Source organism: Tubulanus polymorphus, chromosome 6, assembly GCF_964204645.1.
Source record: "Tubulanus polymorphus chromosome 6, tnTubPoly1.2, whole genome shotgun sequence".
Classification (NCBI taxonomy): Eukaryota; Metazoa; Nemertea; class Palaeonemertea; order Tubulaniformes; family Tubulanidae; genus Tubulanus; species Tubulanus polymorphus.
This window is the reverse complement of record NC_134030.1, coordinates 19315230-19331790: the sequence shown is the minus strand read 5'-3', so window position 1 is coordinate 19331790 and position 16561 is coordinate 19315230. Positions and strand designations below refer to the sequence as shown.

The 16561-nt window shown below is 38.4% G+C and overlaps 2 protein-coding genes across 2 annotated transcripts; one reads left to right on the top strand and one right to left on the bottom strand.

Annotated features, from left to right (window-relative positions):
• Positions 1-1347: 1347 nt before the first annotated feature.
• LOC141907665 (uncharacterized) lies at positions 1348-3770 on the top strand. Its single transcript, XM_074797382.1, has 3 exons — positions 1348-1477; positions 2351-2445; positions 3121-3770. The coding sequence occupies exons 1-3, from the start codon at positions 1417-1419 to the stop codon at positions 3334-3336; spliced, it is 372 nt and encodes a 123-aa protein (XP_074653483.1). The 5' UTR covers positions 1348-1416; the 3' UTR covers positions 3337-3770.
• A 9138-nt stretch (positions 3771-12908) lies between these two features.
• LOC141907829 (release factor glutamine methyltransferase-like) lies at positions 12909-13625 on the bottom strand. Its single transcript, XM_074797572.1, has one exon. It carries the CDS (start codon positions 13623-13625, stop codon positions 12909-12911), a length of 717 nt encoding a protein of 238 aa, XP_074653673.1.
• Positions 13626-16561: the final 2936 nt, after the last annotated feature.

Below are 16561 nucleotides of genomic sequence, written 5' to 3'. Positions count from 1 at the left end.
AACGTTTGTTATTTTTCAAAGTGCTTTTATCTACTGTTTTTGTTAATATTTGTAAATACTGTTTTTTCCTCCATATACCATGGGAATGGTTGGAGTGTAATAGATTTTCGTATTCGTATTCGTATTCGTAGTGTTTTGTACTACGCAAATGTAAATACGCGGCTAGCTAAGCGCCTAATCTGCGTTCACACTACATAAAATAGGCGGACAGCTCAGTGCCGTACTGAGATCAGGTTTTCGTCGCGCTTAATAAGCCTCGTATTTCAGTACGGAACTGAATAAGCCGCGAATAGGCCTCGAATAATTTCCTAGTGTGAACGCTTAGTACCGTACTGATATCCTAGTGTGAACGTAGCTTATAACACCACACAATATTTCTTTCATTTGATATGTCTATATGATTAACCAATAGATGTTTTAAGAGCGAATCTTCTGGTACAGTAAAAAAACAACACATCTGATTGGCTGAATGCTCAGATTGGTGGCCGCACGTTGGCAACCCTTCCGCCATTAGGATCTTAGGCTGAGTGTGATGGACGAATGAAGAAAGCGCGACCAGGGTTTGTGTTGGCAAGAGTCAATCAAACCCTGGCAAGCGAGTATGATTGTATGAACGAATGTCGAGCACGATTCTCTTGTAATAGTCGATTAGATAGTTAGTCACACGGCTGTTTGTTCGCTAAAAGTATGCAAATAACCGCGTGAAATGAAATGATATTTTTTATTCGACGATGATGTGCGAAGTACAGAATCGATACAACAAACAGATTATGGGCGGTGGTTTCATGGCCGCCGGTAAATCAGTGTTTTTGTAACGAGCTCATATGCTTCGATATTATTACATTTAAAAAGGGAATGAGCTGCGCATATTCCGATGAAAAGCAAGGGCGTGACGTCGATTCCATGTTCTATAACGACCTGTTAGTAAGTAAGTATTTATTCACATAATAGATTGATACAAAGCATTTTAGTATGCATGTATAATAAAAAACAGTGTAGCAATAAATTATGCGAGGGGTTAGGAAAAGCCAACGACCTGTTGGTGGGTGAGGGGGGGAGGGTCTTCGAGGGCAAACGTGTCAATGGACTCCTTTGACAATTTTTTTATATTGAAAACCCATAACCTACGTATATATCTGGATTCGAAACGAAAATAAGAAAACAATATAGTCATTCCTTCGTCATGATTGTAAAGCACAAAAGCGAGGGGATGAAAAGAAAATGTATAGAAAAAAACAAGTCAAGAATAATGACCTCGAAGTTGTGAGCTGTGAAATGTAAATTGTTTTTCGTTTCGCGTTCATTGGTCGTTGCTTTAGTGACAAAACACGCAGTTCGTCAACAGACTCCGAACGAAGAGAACGTCTTAGATTCGTCATCCATTCTCGAAGTGAAAATCGCTCCAGATTATTGAAAATGTCGAAGATAACAAGCATCGCCGTTGTTGTAGCCATCGTTCTGTTGGGACTTTGTAAAGGTAACGGATCTAGTATTTACGGAGGCGTCCTCGGGAATTGATTTTTTTTTTTCATTTCAATTTTGCCGATCAAAAATCATTAAATCGAATACAAGTTCGCTTTTCCAGTATATGATCGGTTCTTTTTTGCCCGGCAGCCATTTAATTCCGACTCACAATTGATCGCGGAATAAAAACATGTACATCTTTATTTCATTTTATTCTGCTCGGAATTGAATGGCGGATCTCAAAAGTTTCAGTGGGAGGTCGATAAAGATACAATTAAAAAGAAAAGAAAATGATTTAATTTCGTGACTAGGGATCGTGAAGTAGGGATTAAATGGTCACCAGTCAAAGAAAACATAAAATCTGATTAAGGCTAAACAAAGATGATACCGGATATATAAAATTATTGTACACGGTAGATCGGTGGTCAACGTTTAAGCAAAAATGGGAAATAAGGTATCGTATCGTTTGTTAGCCAAAAATCGAATCTTTATTTAATTTCATGATTTACAATAAACGGACGCGTCTTTATGGCATTAAGATATTAGTTAGCAGAAGTTCGTCTTAAAAATCATGACATTTTTAGGCCTGCTTCGGTCCGTAACTTAAAGTTCTTAACAGTGGCCACAGTGAGGACTGAAGAGGGTGAATGAGGTAGCAAATAATACAAACTTTACCACACCTTAACGAGACGCCGAAGCAGCCTAGTTCGACTCGTGCGCCATCTAGTGGAAATGAAAGTTATGATGTCATGCCAAAACCTATCTATTTAATCATCACGCCTCATTTGAAGAAGCCGAACAAAGTGCTTTAATACGAGTAAAGTTGAGGGTGGTAAAATTCTAAGAGATCATAATCAGTAATTTGTAAATTGCATTCATATTACAGATACAAGAGCATTACAATGCTACAATTGTCCCAACTTCAGTTCGTGTAAAAACCCCAGCGTAATGACCTGCCCAACTGGTCTTGACGCCTGCATGGTGAGTATGGTTTATTCTAATGATTTCCGGCACTAATTACTGCCGAGAACCAATTCAACAAACAAACGTCTTCTTTCGAATGAGGCCACACAGATATGTACCCTTGTTTCTGAATCAGATTTCTGAAAGTTATGAAGTACTGGTGGGTGATTTATTTAAGGTTATTGAAAAACAATTGCACGTAAAAACATCACTTGTCTTACCTAGGATATGATAATAATAATGACTTATTATTTTTGAGAAAGAATTTGTTGCATTTTCATGGCAAAAATGAAATGAGGACCGATCACTAGTCCCACGCCTCATTGGCCCCATACTCGTTCTTTATGGCATCTGACAATTTTTCAAGATAAAAGTTCCCAAAAGAACGTGATCATAACTGTCGTATTTTCAAACAGGGCCAGGAATTTTGATTAGGGGGAACATCCATGGCCAGTTTTTCCTCGGTACTCGGCTGCAAGCGCTGGTCACACAGGAACGGGGCATTTAACCGGCGTTTAAAATCTTGAAAAATAGATCGAATTTCTTAGTGAGGAGATTGATTCTAGAACACGGCAAAATTTGGCTTGAATACGAAACAAGAGTGTAATTTCTCTGAGCCTCAATTCTCTGTTCTGCGGCCTTACAGACAAAAGAAAATAAACAGTTTAACATAAAGACATAATTTCATTTCAGTACTTATACTACAAAGAAGGAACCACAGACATGGAACTCAGAGGCTGCTTTACGAAGGCTGCCTGTGCATTTCAGATTACAACATCTAACAGCCTTACAGGTTTCAAAGGCAATTGCTGCGCTACAGACAAGTGTAACAGCGGTTTTGCACTAAAAGCTTCCGGAATCGTCGCGGTCCTTGTAGCGGTATTGTCGACGATGTATAACAGATTTTAAAAGCAGTGTTTTGACGGGTGGTCGACGGGTAGGTGTCCGATTCTGTCTCAGTTGGCGATTAAGGAGAAATGGTAGTCCTCAAACAGGCGACTGATGAATCCAATTTGAACGAGACTTTGGACTCACTTTAGATGCTAAACTGCTTGGGAAATTGATCGAAAGAAAAAATAGGACATTGATTTGCCTTTGAATTACTATTTGACAGATTATAAAAATTGAGAAATTTTATACGAGTTTTATTAGGCGTTAGGCCAAGCAAATGGGAATCCCACTGAATCGGAGAGGAGTCCATTAGTTTAATAATTACCATAGAATCCACCTACACGTAGGTTATAGCTATTTTAATCAAATGCAAACACAAACCACAGCTATTTCGAATGTGTGGGAATTTTTCTGTCGCTCTACAGAAGAATAATATATGCGTTACCAGCAATACGTCGCGCCACTTTTTACGTCTTTTGAAATAAGTTCATTTTCGCTATCTTTTTTTTTCAAAGTTTTCAAATTCCAGTAATAAAAAAAGTCATCGTAGACTTGAGTTCATTCGACTATAATTGAAATGTAGAAGAATTTGGAACACACAGACGGGATTCAACCTAACTACAAGTAGAACCATCGATTGCCAGAGCAGCGTTTGTTGGTATCCAATTGTCATTAGGCGTATTGCTACACAGTAGGAATTCGTGATGACCCTAACAAAACTGATACCTTGTTGATATCTCTTCTCATCTCAAAGATTGACCCGGCTACCCATGTGCTTTACTTTTTGAATTATGGCCAAGCTAACCATAACAGACCAAGCATCTATAGAAATGAATTGATTTCAATTTTATACCAGTTTACAAAATGGTTCGACCGATTAGGAGGAAAAAGGCATCGTTTTTAGCATGAAGTTTACATCTTCCGTCGGCCGGGATTTGAACCTGATGGTATACACTCCTCCCGCACTAGACCGGGTGCGCAGGTCAATGCGCAGCTTTGCCGCACCACGAAAACTTGTGGCACCAATCAGATTGCTCGTTGTATAATCGATGAGGTAAATTTCACAGAAGGACTATAAATGAGCTGAAATAAAACTGGTGTTCTGATTGGCTAATAATGACATCATCCAAGCTGCGCATGTATCTGCGCACTCGATCTAGTGCGGCGGGGTTCCGTACTGCCAATGCTGTTTTAAGAGTAAATTAAAATGGGCATTGGTGCCTATAACTTATCAACCTTTCAGGGGCTTCCCTCATACGCCTTTGCGGACGTATGCCATTTTCCCATGATGTTTGACCAGAAGAAAAATGGAGGATACGCCACTGAGGCGTGATTCATGGTATTATTCCAAAGATAAATCGCAGAAGAACATCAACTTACCATACGAAACATTTTGAAAAAGTTTCGTTAAAGAAAGCAGGAGTGAAGTTGGGGTTTACTACACGGGGCGCTGAGGAAGCTGGTCGGGTCAGGCAGGGTTCACTAAGTGCCGGTCAAACCCGTTATAGCCTACAAACGACAAACGACACAAAACGACGATTGAAGACTCAATTTCAGTATAACTTTAACGCGGCAACGGCGTGAACTAACTGGTGCTGGCCAGGGAATGTATTTGGGGTGGTATATCAGTTGGTTAGATAACGGGAAAGAAAGCCGGAGTTCAATGCAGTGATTGCGGTTAGCAAGCAACCAACGTGAATGCTTCACACATTGAATAGAAGATGGCTGAGAGTGACGTAGGTATCTGCGTAGGGAGGCTTGATATAGCAGCAGACTTGTGCTCTGGTAAGATCAAGTATTAAATTAAGCGCTCGTGACATAAAACACACGCAGAAACGTTTTACATAGCCCGGTGGAATGTAATGACGAGATAATACGTGATAGGCTATGATGCCGGGCTTTGCTGATGTATACGTCACGAGAAAGATAGAACAGTATAAAAAGGGAGGGTTTCAGTACAGGATGATGGTTGAGCTAGGGAATTTAAGAGTTGAGTAGAGAAGACTTAAGGTGTTGGAGCTAGAGACAAGAGGTTGTGGGCTATGACTATGTAAATGAAGATTGTACGGAAGAGGCTATATCGGAAATAAATAATGGAACGATAGACCAAACGATTGTTAGTCATTGTCACTTGAATGGAAGTCGCTCCATGACGGAACCAGATCATCAACGCATATACATAATCACCGAGGATACTACTCGACAACACAACCAAGGTGGACATTAAAGCCAACGCACACGGCACCGAAAAAACGTTTTCGAGGTTTTTTGTTATGCCGTGTGCGGGGGAGGCAAAACACAAAACGCCGAACTGAAAAACGGAGAACCATAACAAATGGTAAACCAAAACGATTATTCGCAGGGGACACTATATCTATTTCCATGATTATCGGAATTATTACTAGGCATGTTCTCCAAATCTGGACAATATATAGGAAAAGTATATATAACAAACATTTTAAAGGGTTCATCCCGAATATATGTTCGTCAGCGAGATTTAACGTGTACGTACGAACCGTGCACTCGATTGCTATGGTAGCATTTAACCGATACCCAGACCTACGTTTCTCCATTATTTGAAGCGTGTCTTAGCGAGAAGTGTCTTCGAGACAATAAAAAAAACTCGGTATCATGAAGGTAAGGTTTTTTTCATGGCATGATCGCCTGAGGGAACAATATAAGACAGTGCTGATTTATTACATGTTTATTGCGAAGTAACTCACCAATAAGTGAATGGTTTGCCTTTCAAAACCGGTTCCCAGGTTTTGTCAAAACCTCTGCGCGGAATGCTTTCGAAATATCAATGCATAAACGGTCTTGCCCGCAGAGACGCAATATATCGCGATTTTAGACTGGCAACCAGTGCTGGAACAAACGATTATTAGATAATTTATCCATTGAAGATAACTCCAAGAGAAATTTTGCGCACCCTTTATATTAATTCAATTATACAACATGTAGATAGGTATTTCCAACGTTTGGGCATTTCTCTTCCGCCTAAACGACCTAATGCGATACCAGCACATCAGCAGTTCGCATTAACTAGGATTTTTACATCATCAAGAATTAGTTTATTTCCGGTCATTTAAGACTCGCTATTAGGGCTTAGATTTATTGAAATGGTTCCAAAAACCTTTGGTGAAGGCAATAACTGTGGCGAATTGAACGCTGAATTTTCTCATTAAGTGGATGTAGAGCGTTAGTGACGCCCACCTTCAATTCATATCGCCGAAAGTATTTTTGGTATGATAATTTGGTACTATTTCGATTTGGTTTGAAAGGCGGAAAAATGACGCAGACATATTAAGGCGTAATATAAAGGGCGGATCCCTGACTTGCCACAGAAATCAGAGCATCGATTATCACAGAAGCCGCCTTTTTGGTATATTAGCAGGGGCGTATTGCCCAGTCATAAGGCGCGTTCACACGACAAAATTCAGACCGGTCTAAATGCGTTCACACGACGAGCAAAAATACCGTTCCAAATTAGAACGGTCTAATTTAGACCGGTCGTATTTGGCAGTGTCTCAAAGAGCGAACCAGGTCCGGTCCAAATTTTGGACCGGTCTAAATCTATGTGCGTGGACGGAAATTGGTACCAGGTCCGGTCTAAATCGTAATTCTGAATCTCGCGACCTCTGCGGTAGAGTGTGAGTCCAGTTTATTAAGTTTTAAATACTTTTATTACAGTTTATGTTATTATTCCGGTAGGCCTATTGTTTTTTCCTCCCTATACCATGGAAATGTTTGGAGCGTAATCGTATTCGTATGTCGCGATAATCTTCGGTTTACTTCCGTGTTTTGAACCGTGTTTAAACGACACTTAGAGTTCCAGCGTGATGGAATAAAATCGAATTCGCAAAAATGTCTAAACCTGACAAGAGGATCGAATTCGCCCAGGCCCAGTAAATTATTAACCAGAAAACGACGTTGTGGGTCCGGTGACAAGCGATTTTATCAACGCGCGTCAAAATGCCGTGTGGTCTAAATTTGGAACGGACCAGGACACGGACCCATTTACACCGGTCTAACTAGTTGTCGTGTGAACGTGGCTATAAATCAGTAAAAAAGTATACTGCTAGTGCTTCAAATGGTCTGTATAGGGTTAGATATATACGTATATAGCGTAATATATAACTCAAATTAACAATATCGATATTTCCACTAACGACATGATGTAAAATCTAGTTTGAAAATATTTATGCTCTAGAGTACGATGAAGTTTGCCTTTTTGTGTTGTTTTGATTTTGATTTAGTGTCCAGCCGATAGAGGAACAACTTTTATCAACCACGGATTTGTTATTCTTCATGCATTATCTTTCGAAGACGGAATCATGGGCGTTGTCGGATCAGGTCGAAGTTTCGGCAGCACGTTTTTGCGAGCAGTACACCCGTGCTCAAAAAGCACAGGGAGGTCCACTACCTGTAAAGGTAGGGTTTCACGTAAGCAGGGTTCACATGATCTAGACTTTCCCGCACTCGTAAATCGTGGTCCTGAAACTCTGTACTTCATTTTCCATGGCTTTCTTCTGATTTTATCGTCACATGGTAAACTGCGGATTTACCAACGTCTGGGCACTATCAAGTAGTTCACTAACTATTTTTGTTAACCAACTTGTAGGTAAGTGTTGCAAGTGAAGTCTTTGTCTTTGTCTGTATACAGGAATGGATACAAAACGAGTGATGATACTTTCATATTGCTTCACGATTAGCCATTGCACCGAGCTGAACATAAATACAATTTATTCATAAGCGGGGATTTATAAACTGTTTTTTGATTGACCGCCAATATGGCGTAGTCACGTGGTAAAACGCACCGATGCATTGCTTCGGAACAGTAAATTGACGAAAACACAGATAACAATCCTCCCTGCACAGGCGTCCTGGCTTCAAAGGCCTCCGGTTTCTAGATTTTAAGAGAACAAACTAATTGAAAGTTTATTGACGCCTTGAAAAATGACACATAGATTGCTTAACATTAAATAATTTTATAAGGCAAATGATTAAATGTATGGGGTAATTGAAATGATTTTTGATTTAAATACAAACATCTATAATTGAATTGAATTGAATTGAATTGAAAGGCAACAAGTCTATTCCAGATATGTTTATGGTGTAGTGCACATTCCCTCAAATCTACTCATTGATATTGATCAAAAATAGAATAGGGGTGATGACATGTACTATTAAAGAAATATACGATAAAAATAAACTAACATTTGTAATTGATATTTTGGAACGCCAATTCTGATGACCTAGACTATTCGTCGACAACCCTTAAGTATTAAATCGCATTTCCAAGGGAAAACAAGCAGTAAAGAAATTTCTCAAATATGCTTGAGCGCAATGAATTGATAATTCATCAATTTCGGGTTTTTGGGTCTTCGCTCGCTCGTGTAGGAAAACACGTAGATCGTCATTAGACACTGAGCAACGCGGAAATCTTAAAAATACTTGAATACGAAAAGACACTGATGAGGGGCAGGGAAATAGTGAACACAAGAGTTGAACAGGTTTACAGCGATACGCCAAATAGGGTTTCAACGCGAGGTAAACAGGTGAACTCGCATACACTGAAGCCGCCAATTATAATCTCCAAGTCAAAATTAAAATTGGAAACCCTGGTGTTTATAATCTACGCATTTGGTATCGACTTGCAACAATCCGAAATGATGAAAGAGGATCCCGACATTGGTAAAAAGACTGTGATGGACCACTACCATTTTTTACAGGAGATTATGTCCGCTGCTCTTATAAAAAAACCCAGTTGAGATGAATGGTGATTGTTCAGATGGTATTGTAGAAATAGACGAAAGCCTATTTGGGAAGAAAGCCAAGTATCGTCGGGGAACTGGAAAACAACGAAATTGGGTGTTTGGCTTGTGTCAGCGAGGTACTCGTAATTTGGAATTGCGCATCGTATCATCGCGTTCCGCAAATACGCTACTGCCCATTATTAATGAAGTGGTTAAAAGTGGGGCTACTGTGTTCTCTGATATGTGGTCTTCGTCTACTGTGTTCTCTGATATGTGGTCTTCGTGTAATAGCCTCCAGAAACTAGGATACAAGCATGGTACAGTGAATCACTCCAAGGAATTCAAAAGTGTTGAGGGCGTAAGTACCAATACTATAGAAGGAATTTGGGGCCATGTTCAGGGGAAAATCAAACAGCGCCATGGTTGTTTGTCCAGTCAGCTACCTTTATACTTAGACGAGTATATGTACCGTTATCGTTTTGGTTCCAAAAATGGTGATGTTTATTACAAGCTGCTTGAGGATATTGCAAGCCAGTACCCTGTGTAATAAACATTATTTTGAATAAACGAAACAATTGTGTTAAAATATTGTCGCCATCTTTCCATTTATTTTCTTTTTAATATTTTTTTTTTTGTGCTGGAATTGTAAACAGGTTAACAGGTCTACATTGTATTTTCGGTTATTGGCTAAAATCGACGTGTAGACCTGTTGATCTGAGATCGAATAATACAGGACCGAATCACTACGTATTCAACTTGCGCATTTCACTATTTCGTCGTATACTATACTTGGGCCCAGGAATTAACTAACTACGCATGTATCCGTATTTAACTGTTGGCGTGTGTTTATACATGTGCAGTACTGCTATATGTATACTAAGGTAAGATACCGGTTCTTCAGAGCCACAACGGCTTTGTCTTAAAGCCATCTTGTGCAAAACTTGACAAATAAGGAAAGAAATGATTGGAAACTAAGCTCTTAATTTCTTCAAATGACAAGGGTCATTACTTCTGGCGGGCATCCCGGCGAGCGCGGGGACCTCCATCCGAATTATTTGGGAATTTAGGTACATTTATGCATTAGTGCATAACACTGCTTTTAGAAATACAGGGCTATTTTGAAAAAGATCAATGTCGGGTGAAATGTCTCACGTGTGATTTTCAAAAGGGTACTTGGTCAGAAAGGGGCTTGGTTGAACTCCTGAACTCCCTCCTGGATCCAAGCTTGCCTAAACCTCGTTCATTCTTCCATCCCATCAATTGCCAAGCGATACTGCGTATTGCTACGTTAGAAGTTTATCATATATGTAATCATAGTGAATGGCAATTCGCGTTTCAATTTCAGTTACTAATACATTGAAATGCTACTCATGTATCGACACAAAGTCCTGTAAATACCCCACCTTAAGAAGCTGCACTGATTGGTTCGACGCCTGCCTGGCGAGTACTTGAGTAACGTCTCCCTGTTACTTATTACAGACAAGTGAAAATCCAAATCAGTCGGAGATATCTTCTTTAATGTAACGACAAACGGCATTCGTTTCATTTGACAAAAACAAAGTATGAATGAATAGAATCCCTCGTCTCTTCAGTTGTGATCAGGGTAGATGATTGCTTTTTGGTTTCGACCATAGAAACAGGGATGGAAAAATAAAATGCAAACGTTCTTAACAATGTATAAAGTATCTATTCAAATACAGTATGCGAATCACTCGCAGGATTATGAAATACTATCCTACTCTTAAATGACTTGAATTCTGAAAGCAAAACGATGATCAACTAATGACGGATCTCGACGATTATATGGACAGTGTATCCCTAAAGTGTGAACTTTAGATTAATTATCTCAGGAACCTTTGAGAATTTTTTTTATTCTCATAAAAGTACACGATCCTGGTTTGTCTGATCAAATTTTTTAGTGTTACTTGATACGTCGGGAATGACGTGCGTGGAATTTAGCCAGGATTCAGGTCTCACAGTAAAACATGGACGATGAATACTACATCACGGATATTTCATTTCAGTACTATCATTTCAAGCTTTGGCCTTTAGAGGAGAAACTATTGGGCTGCTTGACGAAGGAAGGAGGTACATCAGTAATGGATCGAGTCGTAGGGTAGTTCGGATTCACAAGCAGTTGCTGTTATACAGACGGACGTAACAGCGGGTGTTTTGCACTAAAAGCCTCCGGAATTGTCGCGGTCTTCCTAGCTATATTGACGACGATTTACAATAGATTTTAAAAGTTCGATGAACTGAACTCGACGATGTTCGACATTTACTCGGCCCTAGACTCATAAATTGCTAAACTAAGTGATACCTTGTTTCTCCATCTGTTGGGCTTAAAAGTTTAGCTGGCCGGCCGCCAATCTACCCTATACATCTGTTTTAAAAAATCATCATCAGGCTAGCCGTAACAGACACGAAAGCTATAGAAATTAATTTATTACAAATTCTATTGTAGTTTACAAAAGTGACCGGCCGCTGTGGAGAAACAAGGTGTAATTTATTTAGCCGAAAAAGTCGATGAAAACGCCGCCATTTTGTTTTTAATTCATCGCCAAACGCTACACTGTCGTAGCAAATCGAATCAAAGCGCTTCGATGAGCGATTTGGTCGCGTTGGGTACTCGCGTTGGCGATTTGGTTTAATAAATAAACGTTGTAGGCAAATCATTGTAGGTGCGTTGCTTAAAGTAAATATGTAATTGATACATACCAAATAAAGCTTTTAAGAAACGTAGTTAACGTCGAATATTTTTGCCCAAAAGTCCAGATAGACACACTACGTACCTAGCTTTTTCACAGCAAGGTTTAGTAGTATCTGAATTAATAAAGTTGATTGGCTGGCAGGTGTTGGTGTGGGTCTCACCAGCTGCCGGTGACGTCAGACGTAACAAACATAGATAGATCCCAGGCGCGATACGAACGGGACGACAAATTGGGACATATCTAATTTAAAATTCATTTGAATAGGTACCTTTCAACCAAAATTTCTAGCGATAACCAGCTAGGCCTTTAGATGTATCCATGGATTCATTTAAGTCGACACATTGTTTCAGAATAGAAATGGGGAGGCATTTTCTGTTCAAATTACATTCTGCATTCGTATTCGTTTTTTTCCATTTTTACAATTTCTAGGTCATGAACAACCGAAAAGAAAAACATTTGGCGGACACATTTCATAACAAATAACCTGTCAAATGTGGCAATGGAGTTGATTCAATAAATTCGATTACATCATTTGCTTCTATGTTCCAAGGGTTTTTACTGATCATCTTATTTTCACATCACTGACTTCAACCGATGATCAATAAATTGTTAATTAACCATCACAGTTACGTTGAAATTGTAGTACCCATACATTGCATTAATAGAAACCATTCAGCGACAAAAATAAACAAATTAAACAAACGTCTTCGAACAACTTGTTTTGCCTGTTATCGATTTCATGGCTACTTAAACCAGCAACGCAGGAAATCCGTTATCACTGCTTTGCAGCCATATTTATCAGGGTTTTCTGCACTTCACAGTAAAACTACTCGTAATTCTGTTGATTTATTATGATCATGATAATGATAATCTAATAATTATGATAATCATCATGATTACTATGATTATTATCAATATCATACTATGATTATTATCAATATCATAATATCCACCGATCCAATCCGCTATCGAAGCCCAGCACAACGAGAAACCCTTAAAGTGCATACAGTTTCATTAAGAATTTATCCATATACGCATATATTGAAATCATATTCCGACATTGAAATAAATCCATTCATAAAACATGGAGGGCCAGCCGTCAAGCTGCGTCAGTTAGTTATCATTAATCCATAGCAATCACTTGAACCAAATCAAATATTTCTGTGGATCCGCTCTGGACAGTGTTTTCACTCCAAATAAATTCCAAACGTCGGTTCTCTTTCTTGGCCACGTTTTCCAGTATATCGGGGCGTCCAAGTGTACGACTAAAAGCAAGGATAGCTTTGCCCCCGGGACGAAGGTGTCTATGTGCACCAGCCATGAACCGCCCCGCTGCTTCGTAACCAGCGTCGACCATACTCAAATCTAGCACCGTAAACGTACTGACGACCTCAGCATCGGTAGGTAGATACACGAACGGAAAATTCCAGAAAATCAAATCGAATTTCTCATCTTCGGCAACGCTGTCGAATACATCGGAGTATCTTACCTCTCCAGGGACGTTGTAACGGTTGAAGTTGTAACTGGTGTTGTCCAGAGCTCGATGATTAATATCGGTAGCCAAAACATAGCTCAAATTTGCTTTATTGCGTAGATAGTAAATCACGCTCATACAACCGGTTCCGCATCCTATTTCTAGGAATTTAGCATCATTTCGATTTGCTGCCGGTAGATTTTTTACAAATCCCTCGCATCCATCCAGGAACAAAACACCTTCAAAGTTCGTGAAATTATTCTCACAAAATGTAACCTCAGCCTGTCCCCCGGTCTCGGTTAAAATCTGCTGTCGCTTCGATAAACCGTCTTTAACGTCTTCGAATATCTTCATTTGCGCTTCCATTCTAGGCCGTGTTGTATATGCTTCGTGTATCCGTATACTATCAGCCGCAATGCAGAATACAACGCACTATGTACGTGTCGCAGCTGTGTTTCTGTCTACATTACGAAGGCCTGGTATAGAGATCATAAAAATAACTTAATGTTTCGAGTATGAATAGGTCCGTACACATTATGCATGCAAAATACAAATGTGTGTCAGACAGTACGTTCAGTAAACAGTGACGAATCGTTTAATCTATAGTTGTTAGATATAATATACCAGTATATATAAGATACCTGTGTGAAACCAAGTAACGCTGCAGTATATTTGCAAATCATTTTCAGGGACTGACATTTTCTGGCTATGCATTTTGAGAAAGAAATCTATTGACCATGCTTTATAACAAAGATGTAAGAATGTATAAAAGCTGTGGCAAAAGGGGAAAGCATGAACCATGGAATGGTACACCAGAGGAGAGAAGACAATTGGTCAGAGATCATATACAATCATTCCCGCTCATAGAGTATCACTGATCAAAAAAGGATACAAAGAAACATTACCTAGGGTGTTGATGAAACAATGTGAATATTCAACACCCATCGGGGGAAAACATATTTTGCACTGGGTCCCAAGTAGCGCTGTGATGTCAGAATGACATCATAATTACGTCATACCTTGATGTCAGGATGGCATGTCAAATTGATATCAGAGTTGCTCATAGGAATGATGTCATATTAATGTCATATCATGATGTTATTCTGACGTCTTTCTGATCCAAAATGATGTCAATATGACATTGATTTTGATGATCAGAAATACGTCATTTTGATGTCCCTTTTTAAATCATTTAATTGATGAAAATATGACATCATTCCGACGTTCCATTTGCAACCATTGATTTATTGATTCCACTTATCCAAACAAAATCCTTAAAAGGTGTGAATCCTCAGTAATTGAGCCCACTCATTAAAAACTACTGAAAAGAATCTTATGGTGAATTAAGGTAAATCGTAGGCTTAATAGCACATTTTATTTTTTTTTACAAACAATTAAGGCGATGGAATAAGAAATAATCCCGTCATCAAAAAGTGAACATATTCGTGTACATGGATTCTACAGTTATAGAATTATTGCTGATTTTTCGATACTTAGCCATTTACATTTCGATACAGCTTACAGCTTTACAGTTACAGTTATTTTAAAATGAATATCTCTTTAGATTATACATACGTTACAAGGTTAAAAATTGTTGTACTAACCTCTACTCTTTTCAAAGTATCTAAAAAAATAACAAATTTTTTATTCACTTAAATCTAAACCCTGCTCTCTTGTAAGCTACGTCTTCAATTTCATAAACTGTACATAAATATATTGACTCAGTTTATACATAATATTTTATTCACAACATTATTTTTTAAAGACTTTACTACATATTTGCTCCTTCATCAGTCAAATTATGCGAGAAATTCCACATTCCGAACAAAAATTGATTAGTCCTATTATCAGAATTACTTTGGTATATTAATCAAACTCCCAAGTTACTTATGCCCAAAAAGGAGATGACATTTATGGATTTCAATTCTACTGTTAACTCCACGTATCTTGAATCAAAGAACTCGGAGAACCGAATTAGTCGGACTAATTTACAATACTTTCAGAAGCAATACATGTACAAATATTAATTCAACATTTATGGTGACTTGGCATTCGTCTGACAACAAAATGGCGGTCCTGAAAGATTTGATTTAAAGCGTAGTCTACTAACCTGACGTTAATTAGATATGAAAATGACAAATGTTCTACGGGTTAAATCGAAGAAACATCCTGATTGGTCCGATCAAATGATCATTATAACTGGTTGAAATTCATAGAATACAACTGTAGATAAAAGAAAACCTTTCAACTACATATACATCGAGAATACTAGCTTAGTTTTCAAGAAAACGTCAACATTTAAAACAGATCCTGAAACCTCAAGCAGAATTAAACCAAAAAGTAGTCTCTTTTGAAATTTGCTAGCTAGTTTTCAAGAAAACGTCGACATTCAAAACAGATTTTGAAACGGATTTAAGCAGAATTAAACAAAAATGTAGTCTCTTTTGAAATTTGCTAGCTAGTTTTCAAGCGAAACGTCAACATTTAAAACAGATCTTGAAACAGTTTTAAATAGAATTAAACAAAAATGTAGTCTCTTTTGAAATTGTTGGTAGAGAGTTTAAAAAATCATAAACTCATAAAGGCAAAACACCACATAAGATTTCATTTTTAAATAAGTATATAGGTTGATTAATAACAGATGTTTTCTGGAACATTTTTTCCCTTGTCAGATTAGAATGCGGCTGAATTCATACTAATACATGTATTCAGATTATGTACATGACTATTGATTACCTCAAGTTGAGTTTATTTATAAAATTACCGAATAGAATTTGATTTAAACACTGAGTTAGAATTATCTAAAGACGTTAAGCATGAACTATGAGCCGTGTTAATGTTCCAGAAATGTTTCGTGATGAATAAATTTATGAAATTTAATTATTTGAAAATGAGCTTTTTCGTGGTGTTTTCTCTCTTATATGTAACATACTAAATCTAATTATTGATGTCGATCTCCTGCAGTGCGTTGTTTCTTTTGGCGCTCGCCTTTACGCGGTCTGGGGCGTATCTCAGCCAGTCCTTCATTGTGCGCTCGATATCGATCCTGGTGTGCTGGTTTCCACCGCGCTGTACTGTATCTGAATCGAAAGAAATTTTGTTCATACATCTGTTCAATAAAATATATGAATAAAAGAATCGGGAAAAACAGAACTACATACCTATAATGACCTTGGAAAGCCTTGTCGAGTTAAAGGCTGTTTTCGGAGCTTTCCCCAGCCAGTTGAATTCTGCTGCTAGTTTGTTGGAAAGCAGGGTCTTCATAATTGACTTTGTGGAATCTTTAGTCGTTTGCGCAGAAT

Coding starts and splice junctions, on each gene's coding strand:
- LOC141907665 (XM_074797382.1), top strand. CDS start 1,417: ATGTCGAAGATAACAAGCATCGCCGTTGTTGTAGCCATCGTTCTGTTG. Junction 1,478..2,350: donor TCTGTTGGGACTTTGTAAAG/GTAACGGATCTA, acceptor TTCATATTACAG/ATACAAGAGCATTACAATGC. Junction 2,446..3,120: donor CTGGTCTTGACGCCTGCATG/GTGAGTATGGTT, acceptor ATTTCATTTCAG/TACTTATACTACAAAGAAGG.
- LOC141907829 (XM_074797572.1), bottom strand. CDS start 13,625: ATGGAAGCGCAAATGAAGATATTCGAAGACGTTAAAGACGGTTTATCG.